The sequence below is a fragment of the Lethenteron reissneri genome, chromosome 63, assembly GCF_015708825.2.
Source record: "Lethenteron reissneri isolate LAM-NWPU_2019-01 chromosome 63, ASM1570882v1, whole genome shotgun sequence".
Classification (NCBI taxonomy): Eukaryota; Metazoa; Chordata; class Hyperoartia; order Petromyzontiformes; family Petromyzontidae; genus Lethenteron; species Lethenteron reissneri.
This window is the reverse complement of record NC_083841.1, coordinates 33818-53896: the sequence shown is the minus strand read 5'-3', so window position 1 is coordinate 53896 and position 20079 is coordinate 33818. Positions and strand designations below refer to the sequence as shown.

At 49.8% G+C, this 20079-nt stretch overlaps 2 protein-coding genes across 2 annotated transcripts in view; one reads left to right on the top strand and one right to left on the bottom strand.

Annotated features, from left to right (window-relative positions):
- Nucleotides 1–266: 266 nt before the first annotated feature.
- Nucleotides 267–7155, bottom strand: LOC133358786 (dual specificity tyrosine-phosphorylation-regulated kinase 2-like). Its single transcript, XM_061577235.1, has 8 exons — nucleotides 6886–7155; nucleotides 4827–4963; nucleotides 4354–4497; nucleotides 3323–3461; nucleotides 2485–2566; nucleotides 1913–2085; nucleotides 1116–1176; nucleotides 267–388 (listed from the first exon to the last, which is right to left on the bottom strand). The coding sequence occupies exons 1-8, from the start codon at nucleotides 7027–7029 to the stop codon at nucleotides 267–269; spliced, it is 1002 nt and encodes a 333-aa protein (XP_061433219.1). The 5' UTR covers nucleotides 7030–7155.
- Nucleotides 7156–16104: 8949 nt separating this feature from the next.
- LOC133358785 (dihydrolipoyllysine-residue acetyltransferase component of pyruvate dehydrogenase complex, mitochondrial-like) overlaps nucleotides 16105–20079 on the top strand; it is a 14563-nt gene continuing 10588 nt past the window's right edge. Inside the window, 1 exon segment of the mRNA XM_061577234.1 lies at nucleotides 16105–16146. Coding sequence (XP_061433218.1) covers nucleotides 16105–16146 — 42 coding nt within the window.

Genomic DNA, 20079 nt, shown 5'->3' with positions numbered 1-20079 from the left:
CCATTCCGGTGCCCTACTGCGGTCTAGCCAAGAGGGAAACACCAAGGGGATAGGGTTGTGGGCATTAGCAATGATTTGGCTTCGAAGAAGATGGGGGTCTAAGTCTCTCTATGTTAGTGTATGGATCAAGCCAGTCTATGCAATGATGGAGCTTCTAATTGTGCTTGAGAGGGATGGAGCTAGGGGACAGGAGGAGAGCGGTCGCTCATCAGTCGGAGCAGAGTGACCGATGCGGGAATCCTCGTGGGGGAGAGGGGGAGGGGCTCTTACTGGAGGCAGCAGCTGATGAAGTCCACAAACTCCGGGTCGTAGTTTGCGAGCAGCTTGCTGAGCGGGCGACTCCCTGGCACTCGATGGCGGCAAAGCATCTTTGGCTTCTTGGTGGATGCTGCAGGGAGCGCGCACACACAGGAGACACGGTCACACAACCAACATCGGCCCTTGCGCACCCGCAGCGCAGAAATAGTGCAATGCAGTAGCACTACGCCGTGGCCCAGCGGTTGCGATTTTGCCACCTGTTGCAGAAGTTTGTGGTTACCATCCGGCAGGCCGCCCTGGTTACACTGCAGGCTGCATTAACTATAACAAATTTGCACCGTTTGTTTCATGGTGGATGTTACAGATTCCGTGACGTAGGCCATTTTGTGCCAGCGTTACGGACCAAGTTTTGCCAATGTGAAAATGTTAACTGCAAATTACTCCATTAGGATTACACTGGAACACTAACATAATGACCCGCCAAATGTGAGTTATTTTGACTATGATTGAACTTTACAATATATACACATTTTAAATGCAGAACTCTGATAACCAATGTGAATCACAATGGAGTGTTTGCATCATCTGGCATGGGTGTTGGTAAGAAAAAGGAAACTATGTACGAATCATTGTTGATTTTTGGGTCAGACCACTTAATGACTGAGCCACATTTTTTGCTGTAAGACCCAATTGCCACATGTACAAGATTTTCAAGCTGATTTCCTGGGTCTCTGCTGATGCTTAATGGTGAAAGTCGGTTGTGAAAATCAATATTCAAGAATTTATCGGTGGTCGAACTGAAACAATAACAGTTGGCTCGTAAAACGTATTCCAGTGAGCTTGTCCCTTCAACTTACCAAAGTATCTCTTTCTTTTAGGAGCGTTATTCACTAAGTAGTCCGGAGGCAGCCCCAGGACCTACACACGGTTCACACAACAACAAAGTTCCTTCATATAAACGCAACTGACTGTTGTAGCGAGTACTGTTAGTGAGCACCTATTAAGGCCGGCGCAGCACACTAGGGGATTGGCCCCATAGCGCCAGGTACCAGGTGCTCATTTAACGCTGTCGGCCTGTGTCCAGTTCAGGTATTTGTTAACAATGTTGCCAGTAAGCAGAAATCAAACTCGGGTCACCAGGTTCATAGCTCGGTGCGCTAACCACTCCGCTACTGCTCCCCACGGTTCACCCACAGGTGCAGGGTCGTGGTTGTGGCATGGCCCAGCAGTTGCACATCTGCCTCCCGTTGCAGAGTTTCCTGGTTCAGATTCGGCCGCCCAATTTTTACTTGCGATGTGTACAAAGCGTAAATTTGTACGTGCCGTCTGCTACATTCGCAGTAGACGTTGAAGATCCCATGACGTTATTCGAAAAGAGTAGGCCATTGTGTGCACACAGTTATGGTCCTGCATATGTGCTGGATGTAGCTTCAAGGGAAATGTATCTCATTACTAGACTTAATTTAGAGAATTGCTCTTCAACTTACTGGTGGTGGGTGAGCTTAAACTACAAGTGGCGCTTTGAGTGCTTGCACGGATGACCATTTACTTCTTATGGCTGCGTCAGCAGGCGGGTGGCAAAAATGTGGCCAGATCGTGACGTGGCCAAGAATGTTTTGTGAATCACGAGCGAAGTGCTGCTGTTGGGCAGTACCTCCATGCAGCACCCCAACTGGTCGTAGAAGTTGATGGGTTCGAAGATGGATTTTCCGGTTGCTATCTTCGCCACCGTGCATCCCAGAGCCCACATGTCAACCGAGTTGGTGGACGAGTAGCCCAAGATTCCCTCCGGAGACATGTACTTGACGGTACCGAAGATCAAGGAGGCTGCGAATGACAGAGACAAAGATCCCCAAATCACCTTTAAAAGCATCATCACACGCAAGTCATCACCTCCACACAGTCACATGTACACACGTGTGTGTGTGTGCATACACACATGTGTGCGCATACACACAGACACAGGTGTAACAAGCCTTTGAGACAAGTGCTTTTAGCAAGCACTTATGAAGGCCGGCGCGATACACGAGGGGTGGGTGGCCAGCACCACGCCCTACCGCCTTGGCCTCCCCAGTGCTGATCTTTACACTTCGCACCAGGTATTCATTTGAGACTGAGTTGACTTAGGGGAGGCCCAGGAGCAGTTCAGATAATCGCCGGGTCCGTAGCACAGAGCGCTAACCGCTACGAGCAATCTCACTCCCTCACCCGGGTGAGGTCACTCACTTTGATAACCCTCAACGAAGCTGTGTCCAAAGTCGGCGACCTTTATGGTCCCTGCCACGCGGTCCTTGACCAAGATGTTTTGCTAGATGAAGAACAGAAGAAGGGATTCACAGAGGTGATAACAGCATTCAGCCAGCAGTCCATTGAGCATGTACCAAAATAGGCAAATATATATTAAAAAGGGAGTCAGACGAGGTGACTTTCAACGAGGTTGGTCGCAGCGATATTAGGATATGTTTCCTGACAGCTGCCACTGAGAGTGAGATGATGCGATGTAAGTTGCTCATTGCGTGGACAGAGAGGCCCTAATGAAGCGTATAGCTGCTAGTGCATGCGAGTTAGGAAAAACCATGCACACACATGGATTCGGTAATACTTTCCACCACGCATTTGTCTTGGCAAGAATGTTGTGAGCAATTTGTAAGCTGATGGAGTCGCCCTTGAAAACGAGCTTACCTCAAACGCCTTTAATTGGGAAATTTACACTTTGATTCCGATTAAAAAATTTGTTTATTTGAAAACAGTAATACCCGAGTTTGTCGGGGATGCGTTCCTGAAAGGGGCGACGAATCTCAAAACAACGTAAAAGGGGAAGACATAAATCAGGATATTACTGGAGTGCTTTTTTGTCCTGCTTAGTATCTGAGTTTTTTGTTTCTCTCAGGCAGGCTGCTCATAGCAACACAACTTTGGGCAAAGTCTACTTCACATTGGATGATCTTGACCAGTGTTACCGTGCCCCCCCCCACCCATCCCAGACAGGTGAACAAAGCGAATGCATTAAAACCCGTTGCTCAATGTGGCTGGGGCTTTCACCAGGGTTAGTCTGTCCACTCACAGGCTTGATGTCACCGTGAATGATTGTCTTCGAATGGATGTGACGCAGGGACTTGAGGATCGCCTTGGTGTATATTTTGACCATCTCCATCGGAAGGGACTTGGATTTCCTGTTACCAATCCAATCATCCAGAGTTCCACTGTGAAAGAGCCAACAATACAAAGTCAGTGTCATTCTGTGAGGTTCTGGTTCATATAACAATGGATTATTACGCTCGTTTACGCAGGACATCCTCAAGACTTTTTTCAAGACGGTTCTACCAAGTTTTCGCAGCAGAGGGGGCGATGTTGCTTTTGTGTTATCCTAATTGAGTAATTTTTCGGTAGTTTTCAGCATTGGTATGCTTGACCAAGCAGTCAAATTGGGTATTTATTAGAAACTATAAACTGTGTTTATTTTACCAGGTGAGGCCCACTGAGCTGTATAGCGCTTTTTCAGAAGCGAGCAGCCAAATACTCTAAACACTTGTTTCTAAATGTGGAGGGAAAAACCGGAGAACCCGGGTAAAAATCCACGTGACCATGGGGAGAACGTGCACACGCCAAATATCGAGGCTCTGGATCGAACCCACAACTTCCTGTATGCCGAGCGAGGTCGTTAAAATTTTGCCACCAAAATGTTGAAGAAAGCCGAGAACCCACAGGAAACCCATGCAGAACAGGGAGAGAATATACACATTCCACACTCACACCTCCTCCCTCACACACGCACTAACTCACTCAACACACACAACCATGAACACTCGGTACAGCAGTGGAAGAAACATACAAACTGCACGCCTATAGGCGCATCAGTTGGCAGTCAGCCCCTCGGCCTTGTTGCTGTGAGACGCAGGTGTTACCACTGCGCTGCCATCCTGCTGATTGAGGGGGCATGCTATGTCAAATTGGGCAGGGCTGTCGGAGAAAAGCGAATGGCTGCCAGCTAAACATGTGTCCCAGTTGAGCCTCCAAGACTCATGGCAGCTCCACAATTTTACGACGATAAATGGTCGCAAGAGCACGTCAATGCAAGTGCCACTTGGTACGCACCTCAACAGCTCAAAGACGATGGTGTAGTGCTTCCTGAACTGGAACCAATCCAGCATCTCGATGATGTTGGAGTCGTCGGTGTCACTCTCCTGAAGTATCATCCCGATTTGTATCTCCCTCAACTGCAAATTGTTATTCATGGCGCTGCAAAGAGAGTCAACAATTTAAGATCATCAATCATAATTTAGACTTATAATACCATGCACACTTTTGGCTCACTCTCAAAGACAGAACTATTGAGATGCATGAGGATCCACATACAAGTGGGAAGGCAGCCAGGGAGTGAGCTGGTGCCAACAATTTCCCAAGCTCTGAAATCATTTTTATGTAAAGATGTTTTGGCCAATTAATATTCATAGTCACAACTAGAGCCGGCTAGAGCCCTAACTGAATATGGCTCTCGTAGCACAAGGCGCATGTGGAGAGAGGCGCTATGTTTCACAGACACAGTATGCAGTAGTGTGGAGTCTTACCTCAATGGAGTTCTGAGTATTTTCACCGCCACCAGGGTGTTTGTCATGTGGTCAAGACACTTGACCACTATGCCTTGACCGCCCTCCCCAATCGTCTTCAGCACCTCATACCGAAAGTTGAGGTGCTCGTGTTTTACCTGCGCAACAATCACATAGTGGTTAATTACCGATTCAATCAAGTCTCATTCAATCACTGCTAATTGAGTGCTCGTAAGACAACATGAAGAGATCTTGACTTAAAGCTTTCGTGACTGCAGGAATTCATATTCTTTGGCTCTTTATTTTATTGTTCTATCTACGAGACTTTACCTAAAGACCCAAAGAATATGAACATAAAGAGACTTAATCCATGGGAGTGAGAGAGAGCACCAGCTATAGAATTAGCCTCGCTTTGTCAGTCCTATGTGAAGGGTAAAAACAAGACTCGGTAGGCTTGTCTGCTGTGCTAGATAACCTTGTTGCACACACTTGTGGAAAACAGCAAGAAGGGCCTGGGTTAAATTCCCAGCTTAGTCCCTTTTTGTGTGGAGATGGTATGTTCTACCCCTCTTTAGCAAATTAGGAGTGTAGAGTTTTTATGCTGCTTCCCCTGTTCTGCATGGCTTTCCTCCTGGTTTTCTCTGGTGTCCGCCCATAGCTAATAAACACTCACAATGTAACTGGTGATGACCAAACATCCCAATGCTGAAAACTTACCTCCAAATTGCTCAATTGGTATTACACACGGCAACCACGCTGAACGCTGCGAGAAATTGTCAGAACCGTCCTGAAAAAGTCATGGCAATGCTACTATCTGAATCAAAAGTATTATTTCACGAGTAAAGCCCATTAGCAATCTTTGTAAGAACGTAATCAACCAGGTAATGTGTTAACTGCTGTGTTAGCCAATTCTCTGTGTTGCATTGCATTACATTTCTAAGTTTACTAGGTTTGTTTTCTCAAACTTATAATTTATTCTATTATTTATTTTATTTTATTTCTACGTGACTTTACCGAAAGAACCAAAGAGTAATTCCTGCAGTAGAGGCCGACCGAAACTGAATTTCTGGTTTCAGCCGAAACCGAAACCAGACCGAAAGTAAAAAATTGACTTTCTGCCGAAACCGAAAGTTTAACTTCACTTTCGGCCGAAACTGAAGCCGAAACCGAAAGTTTTACTGCACTTTCGGCCGAGACTGAAACAGAAAGGTATATAACCGAAGTTACCGAACACAAGATTTATGAAATACTGTACTAGCTTTACTACCCGGCTTCAGCCGGGACTTGGATTCACCATGGCCGGCCGCCTTTGTCTCCCCAGTGGCAATGTTGACACACCACACCACTTACTCGTTTGAGGCTAAGTCGACCTCGGGGAGGCCCAGGACCGGTTCAAATAATTGTCACCGGCCGTGAGCGGGAATCGAACTCGGGCCGCCGGGTTCGTAGCGCAGCGCACAAGTCGCTACGCAGTCGATGCCCCAACCCCCACACACACAGACTAAAGACAAAGATCCCCCGACTGACCGGCTGATAGACTTATCACTAGCGTTATATTCTAAAAATAGATCTTTAGTTGACGACCGAAAGTCAATATCAGTTTTGGCCGAAACCGAAACCAGACCGAAAGTTAAAAATTGACTTTCGGCCGAAACCGAAAGTATGCCGAAAGTGGGCAATATCCAACTTTCGGCGCCGAAACCGAAACCGAATTTCGGTCGGCCTCTATCTTGCAGTCACAAAAGCTTCAAAATCAAGTTTAAAGCCCATTGAGTGAAGAAACTTTTTTCAAGGGCGACTTGGCCCGGCAGACAACATGAAATACCAACTGCATGTATGCAGGTTTTTTTTTCAGCATTGAGATTTTTGGATACCAGTTACATTGTGCGTGACAACACCATGTGTGATGACATTGTGGATGATGATGGTGTGCACGATAACGCTTCTTTCGATGATCCTGTGATGTAAACACTGTGGTTGATTATGTTGAATGTGATGACGACGATAATGACACCCGAAGTAATAACCAGGGTGGCCTGCCGCATCCGGCAAGGCAGGTATATTTTGTCGTGAGTCTTACCGGAATATAATGGTGTTTGTCGTCATCGTAGCCATGGTTGTTCTCGCCCCGGGCCTGATTTTGGAGCCCAAGGTACCATATCTCCTGCATGGCCAAGAGTTCTCTTTGCTCCCTGAGGGTCAGGTAGCTGCCGTAGAGCTGCATGATTTCTGCAGAAATTATAAAAATGTATAAACCATTATTACTACCTTTGTTTCTTATGTTAGATTTATATCACGCCGTATTACAAGGTGCATTACAGCAATTATAACATTGCACATAAGATGATGGTAGTTGAGATAAAGAGTGGGGTTATTAAAAGTGGTGGTGTCGTTATGGTGACAGAACAGGAGGGAAAGGTAAGGAGGGGTTCGCGTATGCCTGGTCTTAGTTGGGTATCAGGGTTGGGGAGGAGCAGTAGGGGTAGTGATAGGGGTGGTGATAGGGGTTGAGGTAGGCCTGGTCGTAGCTGGGGGTGATGGCAGGGAGTAGCAGAAGGGTGTACAAGGGAGAAGAGATGGGTTTTAAGGGAGGAACAGAAGCAGATTCACCAAGGACAGCCTTGCTGAGTCTCAAGAATCTTTTTCAAGAGGTTATTGCCCAATTATTACAATAGGGGGTAATGGTGTAATCCCAACTGAATAATGTCAGACAATTGTTTAGTCTTGGGATGTTTGATTCCTAACAGTTTTTTCACTGGAGAAAAGTGGATACCCTTGAGGAAACCCATGCAGAACAGGTGGAGGACATACAGACTCCACATGCAAAAGCACCCGAGTCAGGAATCAAAGCCAGGATATTCTTACTGTGAGAGACAAATGTTACCACAGCCTGCCGACAGTTTAGACGCCATATGAATGTGCACATTGGGCCAAAGGGAAGAAAATAATTATTTTGTCATAAGTCTGGCAGACATCGAAAGAGAAAACAGACTAAAGTAAATATGGGAGTTGCAGTAAAATGGTAACTCACTTCTATAAGAATGGTTGCTAGGTACTACATCATCACTTCCATTGCACAAGACAATCAGCTGAAAGCAAAATCAAGTGCCCATGCAACTTTGCTGCCTTGATGTCCCCCAATCAACATGGCTGATGTGATGTCCCCCATGCAAAAATAGGCAACTTCACACATCACCTATACAACACAACCAGCACAATGTCACCCATGCAATATGGCTGACTTGAAGTCACCTATAGAACATGGCAACCATGACATCCTACATGCAACATTGCCGCCTTGATGCCCCCACCCCACCATGGCCGATGTGACATTCCCATACAACATTGCCACCGTGATGACGATAACCCACATGCAACATGGCTGATGTGTCCTCCATTATTTGTATTACCTTGCGGGGTTTTGCACTTGATGGGGGCTGCTCCTTTTGAGTCTGAGAGCGCACTCCATCTCACGCATTTTATTTTTCTCACTATATATCGGCTCATCTACACACACAGACAAAATTCCACAATATAGACTTCAACAAACTGTTGGGGCAAATGCAGCCACAAATCTGGCTGTTGCTTGATGAAGCTAGTTGTAATTACTGGCGAAACGTCGTACTCGGATTGTAAATGTTGTGGCTTTGCTCTCCAACACACCGGTGTGCTGTACTAGTGACGAATTGGCATGTTCTGTTTACGTGACAAACCTTACTAATTGGCTGTGTCTGGTGGTGGCGGATTAAACGACACATATTTATGCGATCTAACTAAAAAAACCTGTTATGGATATTGGGGGCCATCCATAAATGACATCACGCGATTTTGGACGATTTTTTACCCCCCCCCCCCGTCACACGGCGTCACAAAAAGTCAGACCCCCCCCTCAAATATGACGTCACAAAGCTCTGCCCCCCCCCCCCTAAAATAAAACATGCTTCATATCGCTTTGAACTATTGTAGTGCGTATTTAATGTGGCGCTGCACTCTGATGTTGTAGGAGAAAACATTTATTAAAAAGTATTTAATTAAGTAGAACGTGTTGTCTATATTTATTTAAAGTTGCGCATTTTGATGTGACATCACATTTCTCATACCCCCCCCCCCTCGTCACACATCATCACAAATGTCTGACCCCCCCCCCCCCCAGGTGCGTCACGTCATTTATTGACGGCCCCTTGGTCACAAAAGGCTACGTGTTAAACGCTCAGATACACAGGCAGGCAGGCAGACACACACCAAGGTAGAAATGGTGAGGAGTAGGTACGCGGATAGAGAGTGGAGAACACAGGCATGTGAATCACATGTTCGCCCATACTTCACCACGCGAGTCGAGCCCGTACCTCCATGTTGGTGACGTGTAGAGCAGGAATACCGGAGTGTCTTGCGTCTCGCACCGTCTGGGTCTCCGTGAGGAAAGCGGGAGACGAGTGTAGTAGGGTCAAGCACAGTCTAGGATGTGGGACGAGATCGTTACTCACCATGTGATTTACATCTCGAAATCGTGAACAGTTTTTTTAATCAATTGGGATTGCACATCGCCCTCAGCTGGCAGACTAATGGCCACTTGCAGGCCGACTGCTGAGCCACCTTGTTCCCTAGAGAGATAGCTGCCACTGGAGGTGGGATGAGGGGTGAGTGGGATGAGTGAGGGGTGCGGCAGTGCAGCAAAATCCTTAATTGTACCGCACTTCTATGTTCCCCCGTCTCTGTCCCCTGACTTAACCACAGCCCCAACACGTACGCACATCGTCAACACGGAGATACATCATCAACACGAACTCGCATAACACAAACCCACATCGAACAGACCCACATAATCAACACACATCAACACAGACCCACACCATCAGTACAAACCGAGACGATCAACACGGACTAACATCATCACCACAGACCCACATCATCAACACGGACTCGCATCAACACAGACCCACACCATCAGTATAAACCGACATGAACACAGACTCGCATTATTATCACCAACTCATATCAACACAGACCCACATCATCAACACGAATCCACATCATTAAACAGACCCAAATAATCACCACAGACCCACATCATCAGCACGGACTCGCATCAACACAGAGCCACACCATCGGTACAAACCGAGATCGTGACTCACATCGTGAGCACATCAAGCTGCCGCGTGTAACACGTCGAGCTCGTCACAACTCTGCCGCTCTCACCTGTTCAGAGTGTCGCTCGGAGTGGCTCCAGCTGCTGCCTTCGGTCTCCGTCGTCTCCACGCGTCTCTCCAACTCTGAGCGCACGAGCCACGAAACCGGATGTCGGTCTGATGCGTCACAGTGACGTCACAGTCCGAGATTCCGATTGGTTCCCGCCCCCTTTCGCGACTTCCGGTAACGCGTGGTCACGTAACGTCACGCACGGCCCCGTGACGTCACGCGCGGCCCCGTGACGTCACGCGCGGCCCGCGTTCACCGTCGCTATGGGGGCCGATTGTATGAACCGGTCCTGGGCCTCCCCTAGGTCGACTCGGCCTCAAATGAGTACCTGGTGCGGTGTGTAGTAAACATCGCCGCTGGGGAGACAAAGGCGGCTTGGTGTGGCACTGGGCACCCACCCCCTCGTGTGCCGTGCCGGCCTTTCTAGGCGCTCCCTAGCAGCACTTGCCCCTGCAGTCTGATCAGGCGATAGAGGGGATCTTTGTGTCTGTCTCTATGTGTCTGTGTGTGTGTCTCTGTGTGTGTGTCTCTACGTGTCTTGAGTGTGTCTCTGTGTGTGTCTACGTGTCTGTCTCTGTGTCTTGAGTGTGTCTTGAGTCTGTGCGTCTCTGTGTGTATCTGTGAGTGCCTCTACTTGTGTATGTGTGTGTGAGTCTGAGTGTGTCTCTGTGTGTGTCTGAGTCTGTGTCTCTGTGTGTCTCTGTGTGTCTGAGTCTGTGAGTGTGTCTGTGTCTCTGAGTGTGTCTGAGTGTGTCTCTGTGTGTGTGTCTCTGAGTGTGTCTCTGTGTGTCTGAGTCTGTGTCTCTGTGTGTCTCTGTGTGTCTGAGTCTGTGAGTGTGTCTCTGAGTGTGTCTGAGTGTGTCTCTGTGTGTCTGAGTGTGTCTCTGTGTGTGTCTGTGAGTGTGTCTAAGGCGTTGCGACTTTCTCGATATTCCGCTCTGGTTTTTGTGTCTTCGTGTGTCTCGTTTTGGTGAGCGGCGATGCTGTGAGCGTGTAACGACCAACTTGCAGTGCCTGTACAAAGCGACGTCTAGGTCTACTCAGCCACAAATGTACCATATTGTCAAAATGTATCCCATTAAATAATACCGTATAGTGTGAAATCGTTCATGTTGAAAGTGTATTCCTTAACATTAGCATACCTTTGTATTAAGTTCATATATCGTTTAGACATCGGCTTTAATTGTACACGACTGAATATGAATGTATTTATAAACATATTCTTAGGTTTTTTCGGTAAAGTCACGTAGGTAAAACATTAAAATTAATAAAAATAAAATAAAAATCACGACGTTTCGGAGGCAATTATTTTCAAGTAAATGTAGCTGTGACGGTCCCACCTGATGACGGAGACTTGTGTTGCCTCCGAAACGTGATTTTTTATTTTATTTTACTTTTATTAATTTTAATGTTCTACCTACGTGCCTTTACCGAAAAAACCTAAGCATATGAATCCTTGCAGTCACGAAAGCTTCAAATCTAGAATTATTTATAAACAATTAACTTTAATGAAACATTAAGAAAGGTGGGTTATAGAAGCCTCCCGCGCCACTCCACTGCTGGATGAGCGCCTCCCCACGGAGCCCTGAACCCCGCGGGAGACGTGGGTCCCCTCCACGCTCGCCGCTTCCTGCGCCAGACCGCGCCGACCAGCGTGGTGAAGTATGGTCAAGTGGGGGGCCCTCAGTTGAGTTCGCATAGAGGGGGGGGGGTGACTCAAACGCGTTCGCTTGCCTATGGGGGGGGGTCTACTGGCAATGTACACATAGGAAACATCTGGGGAAGCCTCGATAACAATGTGTCTACATTGGCCTTAAGATGAGTGAGATAGTCTTATTCTTAGGTTTTTCGGTAAAGTCACGTAGGTAAAACATCAAAATTAATAAAAATAAAATAATAAAAATAATTTTTTTATTAATTTTGATGTTTTACCTACGTGACTTTACCGAAAAAAACCTAAGAATATGAATCCTTGCAGTCACGAAAGCTTCAAGTCTAGAATGAGATAGTCTTGTTTGCTTAAACACGTTAATAGCGTTAATCCTTGGGGGGTGGGGGGTAAAGAGTCGGCGTGCGGACAGGGAGAGGGGTCACGTCTTGACTGATTGTCGCCTCAATCTTGATGTGAAGATTGTCGCCTCCCTGCTCAGTGGGTGCCCCGCAGCCCACACCGCCCCAGGGCCTCACGGCCTGGGGGGAACCGCTGGAGCTCCTAAATTGACAAAACTTTTGAGACCCGCTGCTGCTGCTGAAGCTGCTTGTTTTGTTGTTGTTCCGCTTGTTGTCCTTCCCGCACCTCTCATGGGCGAGGTTGGCTCCGTGCGGTGCGATAGAAGTTCTACCTGCACACACGATGGCGGTGATGATGATGATGTTGAGGAGGTACCTGCATGATGGTGAGAATGTTGATGCGGCCGCCTGGAACGCTCTTCAGATAGGAAGCCACCGGCGCTGGGCACTTTTAAATCATGGAGATGAACAAAGACTCGTTTCTTTAGAACCGCCTTCTTGTGTTTAGTTTGTTGTCCTTCCCCCGCACCTCCGATTAGCACGGTTGGCTACGTACGGTGCGAAAGAAGTTCAGCATCGGGTACCGACACACGTCCTTCTTACTAAGTCCACCACCTCGTTGTTGACTCGGCCGGCAGCACTCGTGAGTCGTGAGAGTGGCGCGTTCTCGACTCGAATCGGACGAGAGCCGGGAAATCCTCAAGTCTCGAGACTGCAGCAGCAGCAGAGTCCTGCTACTACATACACACGTGTGTGTGTGTAGTAGCAGGACTCTGCTGCACATCCACACGTGTGTGTGTGTAGCAGCAGGACTGTGTGTGTATGTGCAGCAGAGTCCTGCTACTACATACACACGTGTGTGTGTAGCAGCAGGACTCTGTGTGTGTGTAGCAGCAGAGTCCTGCTGCTACACACACACACGTGTGTGTAGCAGCAGGACTCTGTGTGTGTGTGTGAGTGCAGCAAAGTCCTGCTGCTGCTGCACTCCGGTGCCTGGCCGATGGCCACGGGGGAGCGTTTCGCGGCTGTGCCGAGTGAGGGGGGTGAGTGCAGCGAGTGTCGCGGCCACGTGTGTAGTGGCGGAGCGCCACGTGTCATGGCTGGTGGCGAGTGGCTTGCCCGTGTTGTGGAGTTTGGAGAGGCACACACACACAGCGGTGTACGTCAAACACGGACATTTACTCTGTTAAAATCACTTCACAATCGTGGGCATTTATGCAACGGTGAGAACATCTATATGGCTTATCGCGGAAGCGGTTGTAATTTCCGCTGTTGTAACTTCTGCAGCGCGAGGCTTTCCCGCAAGAGGGCGCTATGCCTCACAGGCGGGTACAGGAGGCTGCCAGTCCACGAGGGGGGGGGGCTGTTGCTGCTGTGCCACGTTGACCCACACGAGATCAACAGCATCCACGGCGGTGAGACGTTAACTACCTCACCTGGTACACAGGAGGTCGTGGGTTCGATGCCGACACTGACGCCTGCTGCTGCTGTACATTTGGAGTTTGCGTGTCTCTCTCCCCGTGGTCGCGTGGATTTTTCTCCAGGTCAAGGTTTTCCCTCCACATTAGAACCAACAATGTGCGTTCAGAGTATTTGGCCGCTATATATTTACACGCGATGATAAGCAAGTGAGTTGAGCTATCATTTGTGATAGCCATGTCGCTTGTGGATAAAGAGCTACATAGCTCAGTGGAGCCCTTCAACCTGGTAAAATAAAAAATAATTCTAGATTTGAAGCTTTCGTGACTGCAAGGATTCATACTCTTAGGTTTTTTCGGTAAAGTCACGTAGGTAAAAAATAAATAATAAAAGTAGAAATAATAGAAATACAATTATAAATCACGACGTTTCGGAGGCAACACAAGTCTCCGTCATCAGGTGGGACCGTCACAGCTAGATTTACTTGAAAATAAGTTATATTATTTTTACTTTTATTATGTATTTTTACCTACGTGACTTTACGGAAAAAAACCTAAGAGTATAAAATGAAAAAATGTTTATTTTTAACTGCAGCCCTTTGTGGCAATTTGGTTCGAGCCCGGCGTCCGCCCTGGTTAATACAGCCCGGGTGTATTTGACCGTAAAAAGACGGTGCCCCCTCTGCTTCGCTCACGCTTGGATGTTAAAGACCTCCCCCGGGCGGGCGGCGTGGTTTGAAAGCAGAGTGGGGCCTTGTCACGGCGAATTCGCCAACCTCAGTTTGATTCACCCGCCGTGATATCAGTGGAAATGATCTCATCTTGTCCCGGGCATCGTCTAGGTCGATTCAGCGCTACATTAGTACCCGGTGCGGTATGATACGGCAAAAGCATTAGTTTGACCGTCGCCCGATGAACATTACTCATGTACTGCAGGGCAAGCGCCTGTGTGATCTCTGAGGTAGCTCTGTATTATCTGCTCGGAACGATATTTCCCAAGGGATTGATCGTCTTCTGACGAAGCAACGCCGATGGAAGCGCGGGTCGTTGCGAGAACGTCGGGGAATGAGCCGATTGTAGTTTAAAGTGAACCCTCGTGATGAGGGACGCGCGCGCAGACGCACACACAGAGTGCCGGGGCCTGAACCCAGCCATCTCCGCGGAAGTGGCAGTGCAAGTCGGAGAATGTGCGAAGGAAGTGGCGTACGGAACCGTTGCCTTTCTCGGGAAAACATTTGTCGAATGCGACGATAAAACAACAATAAAACAATAAAATAACAACAAAACAATGACCGAGTGAGCGGTCACACCACGTGATCTAGCCACGCAGTCGCACCACCCGGGCTAGCCGTGTGGGCTAGCCACCCTCGCTAGCCGTGTGGGCTAGCCATGTGGGCTAGCCATGTGGGCTAGCCCTGCGGTCTAGCCACCCTCGCTAGCCCTGCGGTCTAGCCACCCTCGCTAGCCCTGCGGTCTAGCCACCCTCGCTAGCCATGTGGGCTAGCCATGTGGGCTAGCCACCCTCGCTAGCCATGTGGGCTAGCCACCCTCGCTAGCCATGTGGCTAGCCACCCTCGCTAGCCATGTGGGCTAGCCACCCTCGCTAGCCATGTGGGCTAGCCACCCTCGCTAGCCATGTGGGCTAGCCACCCTCGCTAGCCATGTGGGCTAGCCGCGCCAATGCAGGCTGGGCTTGGCGGCGCCTCCCCACGCAGCCAGTGCCAATTTCCAGACGGCAAAGCTGTGAGCCACGGTGAGGTCGGCGGGCAAGCCCTCGCTCAGCTCCCCGGAGCGCTCCACGCCCTTTGCCTCCAGGTGATGGACAGCGTCTCGCTCAGCCTGGCGGGGGTGGGGGGGCAGGGGGAAGGAACAGGAGGTGTTCAGTTTGAAAAGTTCAGTATGTTTCCTGGCAGAGCCTTAGTCTGGCTCGATGAGTCTGGCTAAAATATATTCCGCATTCGCCAAGCACACTTGCCGCCAAAGAAAAAAATATACAACAATATATATGACACCTCAAGAAGTCATAAGTCAGTAACGGTTATCAACCTATGGGCTCATTTCCTATCATAGCACTGGGGAATTTCCACTACTGATGATGAGCACCGCCTCCATGCTGCTTTGAGCAGGAAACCACTTTGATTCTGAGCGAACACTCGGGACAGATGTGCTCTTCGCGATGGTGATGCTGCCACTACCGCCGCCACTACTGCTGCTGCCACTGCTACCACTGCCACCACTACCACTGCCATCGCTGTTACCGCTGCCATCACTGCTGCCGTCACTGCCAGTACCACTGCCACCACTGCCGTTGCCGCCATTGCTGCTACCAGCACCACCGCTACTGCCACTGCCGCTGCCACCATTGCCACTGCCGCTGCTACCATTGCTGCCGTCACTGCCACTGCCGCTACCACCACTGCCACTGCTGCCACCATGCTGCTGCCACCACCGCTGCCACCACCACTGCCACTGCTGCTGCCACCACTGCTGCTGCCACTGCTGCTGCCACCACCACTGCCACCGCTGCTGCCACCATTGCTGCTGCCACTGCTGCCACCACCACTGCTGCAATCACCGCTGCTACCGCGATCGCGCGGGAGGTAGGATGCGCGCGACGTTACCCCCACTGCTCCTGGTAGTTGTCGTAAGCGCGCTCGCGGCACAGGCCCAGCGCGATGAACTCGTGCAGCTCCAAGAGGAAGCTGTCGGCCGGGCAGGTGGCCAGGAAGCGGCCACTGGTACTAACCCTGACCAAGTAGCCACTGGTACTGAGCCTGACCAAGTAGCCACTGGTACTGAGCCTGACCAAGTAGCCACTGGTACTGAGCCTGACCAAGTAGCCACTGGTACTGAGCCTGACCAAGTAGCCACTGGTACTGAGCCTGGCACTGACCCTGACCAAGTAGCCACTGGTACTAACCCTGACCAAGTAGCCACTGGTACTGAGCCTGGCACTGACCCTGACCAAGTAGCCACTGGTACTAACCCTGACCAAGTAGCCACTGGTACTAACCCTGACCAAGTAGCCACTGGTACTGAGCCTGACCAAGTAGCCACTGGTACTGAGCCTGGTACTAACCCTGACCAAGTAGCCACTGGTACTGAGCCTGACAAGTAGCCACTGGTACTGAGCCTGACCAAGTAGCCACTGGTAACTGAGCCTGGCACTGACCCTGACCAAGTAGCCACTGGTACTAACCCTGACCAAGTAGCCACTGGTACTGACCCTGACCAAGTAGCCACTGGTACTAACCCTGGCCAAGTAGCACTGGCACTGACCCTGACCAAGTAGCCACTGGCACTGACCCTGGCCAAGTAGCCACTGGCACTGACCCTGACCAAGTAGCCACTGGTACTAACCCTGACCCAAGTAGCCACTGGCACTGACCCTGGCCAAGTAGCCACTGGTACTGACCCTGACCAAGTAGCCACTGGTACTGACCCTGACCAAGTAGCCACTGGTACTGACCCTGACCAAGTAGCCACTGGTACTGACCCTGATCAAGGAGCTACTGGTACTGAGCCTGCTACTCGCTGTGGTATTACGACCACGATACCAGCAGCACACAGCACAGAAATGAGCAGTATTCGCTTTGTTTAAATATGCCCCTGTCACATGCACGCGCGCCTCGGCACATAACCCGCACGAATATAGACAGAAAGTGTCGATCCTGGCCAAGCAGACTTTATGAAACCCGCAGGCGTGTTCACGTGTGCTGTGTGCACTCATTCACGGTGTGCGAAAGCTATTATCGACCTCTTGACTGTATAATTGCATCGCACATTACACGTACAGTACACACAAAACAAAGGTCCCGTATAGCCGTTGACAATGTTAGGGCAAGTGCTGTTGACGAGTCCCATCGCACCTACGAAGACCGGCACGGCGTTGTCTCACCAACATCTCTCGAAGTGATTTATTTCTCGGCTACTCTTCCACGCCGGCAAGTGCCCAGCCTGGGAGAGGGTGAGAGGGCACCCACCACCACTCTTTACCCCGCCACGCGAAGCACAGAGACTCATGGACTGGAAGAGACCCGCAGCCCCCCACTGGTAGACTAAATGCCCCCCCCACTGCTGTGTTGAACTCCGCTTAGATTCTGGGTTCCAATCCAGGAATGGACTGCTCGGCCGTGGTGGTTAATCTGGGTACTCAAGTGTGGCGGGTTGATGGTCTCTGCCTTGATAACCAGGGAATTACTAGCGGGACACGTCATACAACCCCACAGACTCCTATCGAGACCCACACAGCCTCGGAGACCCACAGACTCGCGTGTAGGCCCAGACTCGCAAAGAGACCCATCGACTCGCACAGGGACTCACGGACTCACGTGTAGGCCCAGACTAGCACAGAGACTCACATAGAGACCCATATACTCGTGCAGATGACCCACAGACTCACGTGTAGGCCCAGACTAGCATAGAGACTCACATAGAGACCCATAGACTCACACAGAGACTCATATACTCGTGCATGATGACCCACAGACTCACGTGTAGGCCCAGACACGCACAGAGACCCATCGACGTACGCGAACGACACTTGCATGGAAACGCGTTCAGACCCATAGACTCGCACGGTCTACTCCACTCTGTGTCAGGCGACGTGTTCAGTAATTAATGCCGATGTCACCGTCTGCTCCTCTCACGGGATGCCTCGAGGCAGAGAGGGAGACGGGGAGTCGTCGCGTTTTGCTCTTTCCTCCGTCGAAGGAGGAACTCAGACATCAGTGGTGGTGGTGCACTGCTGTTAGTGCTGTAGTCGCTGCACTGTTGGGTTGCAGTGGCCGCCGTGGCTCGCGTCTCTTTAACTGAAGCTGGCGAGGGAGGCGGAGAGCCTCGGCCTCCCTGGAGCTCTTCTGACGCGGCTGGTGGTCGCACCGGCAGTGTCGAGACGCGGGGAGGAATGACCGAGGCAGGAGGTGCGATTGTGTGGGGTCACGTAGCCCGCGTGTCCAGCCACCGCGGGCCCGAAACAGCTTTTGTTCGGCCGGATCGAGGGGGCTAAACGGGCACGGCACGGGCTAGAGAAGAGATGGAGTGATGTGGTACGGGAGGTGTGGAGCGGCCTCTGTGGAGGAGGAGGCTCGTGAAGGACGCTACTGCTGCTACTGGGCAGTTGGAGGCAGTCGCCCTCCAACAACAACAGAGGGCGGAGGAGCGACGCTCACAACAACTTGCAGAGTAAAGTAATTGTATTTTTTCATTTGCTATACAGCCAGATAATGACAAATCGCTAACCTTAAACACCCAATCGTTCATAAAAGTTGAAGGCAGTATAATACTATAGTAATAGAGCAAGTGGAACCGGAATTGATAGCTTGAAAACATTTAGCTCCTAGTATAATCCAGCACTGACAAACACACTGACTCCGTCTGCTGCTGCGGCGTCCCTCTTGCTATACGATAAGTCGGAGGTCAGAAGTTTATAAGCTGAGTCAGGCCTATTCAGCTGTACATGCAGCTCAGTTCTCAATCTCTCGCAAGGCCCGTTGTAGCCTCTGACCCTGCCTTTATAAGCCCCTGAGAGACACGAAAACCCACAGATCGAACCCAGGAGCTCAGCAGAGTTTGCTCTGATTCTTTGACCCAGCCATTATGAACCTTCTGAGAGAGAAACACCCAGACCCAGGCCTTGTAACGCAGGATCTCAGTATTGTTGGCTCAGTGTCTCTGACCCAACCATTTTGGACCTTCTGAGAGAGACACCCAGAGCTTGAACCCAGGATCTCAGCGCCGTTGGCTCCGGATCACTGACATGGCCGTTATGAACTCTTAGCCTCATGGCTGCAACAAAAAATCTCAGCCATCGTGGAATATTAATCTGTCATCACATGATTAAACGATCTTCGTTTTTAGATTAATTATTGTAATTTAATTCATGCAAAAGTGACCTTTATCACTCACATAGAGACCCATAGACCTGCAGCAGCAAGTAATGCAACTGGCTTTGATGATTTCAGCAGATTGTCAGATGCACCAAGACACTTTACCATGCCATGTCATTTTATTTCCTTGTTGAATTAATCACAGTTTCATTTGGGGTGAATTTCAAGATTTCCACTCCGTCAAAGTGCCCACCCTATTCTCTGGATTATTAGACGTGCTTTTCTTCCCCTGTGCTTTTAAACAGACAAGTTGGGGGTGCATCTTCTAATTGAATATTGAATTGTGTCATGCGTTTGGTTTTCATCTCACTAAAAATAGAATGATTCGGAGGTGTAGGAAACCACAGGCACACTAGAAGGGCGGGCAGAACCGGCACCAACAATTTACGAAGCTCTATGGTCCGAGAGTAGGATGTTTGACCAACTCCATGAATGGGTGTTTGTTGTGCTCCAGTAGGTGAGTGTGTGTGTGTGGAGGAGACTCGTGAAGGATCCGACTGGGCAGTTGGAGGCATTCGCCCTCAAACAACAGTGGAGGGCAGAGAAGCGACACTCACAACAATGAGAGGCTCTCCAGGTGGCTAAAACTCAGCGAGTTGGCACAGTGTGGAGCACGGGTGGTGCATCTGCCAGTCATCTCAGTCAGTTAACCCACAACACCTGGGTCGTTCTCATGTTCTGTGACCTGTCAGTGGGCCTTCGGCACTTCGCGTGGCTTCAAAGTGCACCGAGCCTTGCACAAGTGCTGTGGTGACAATACTG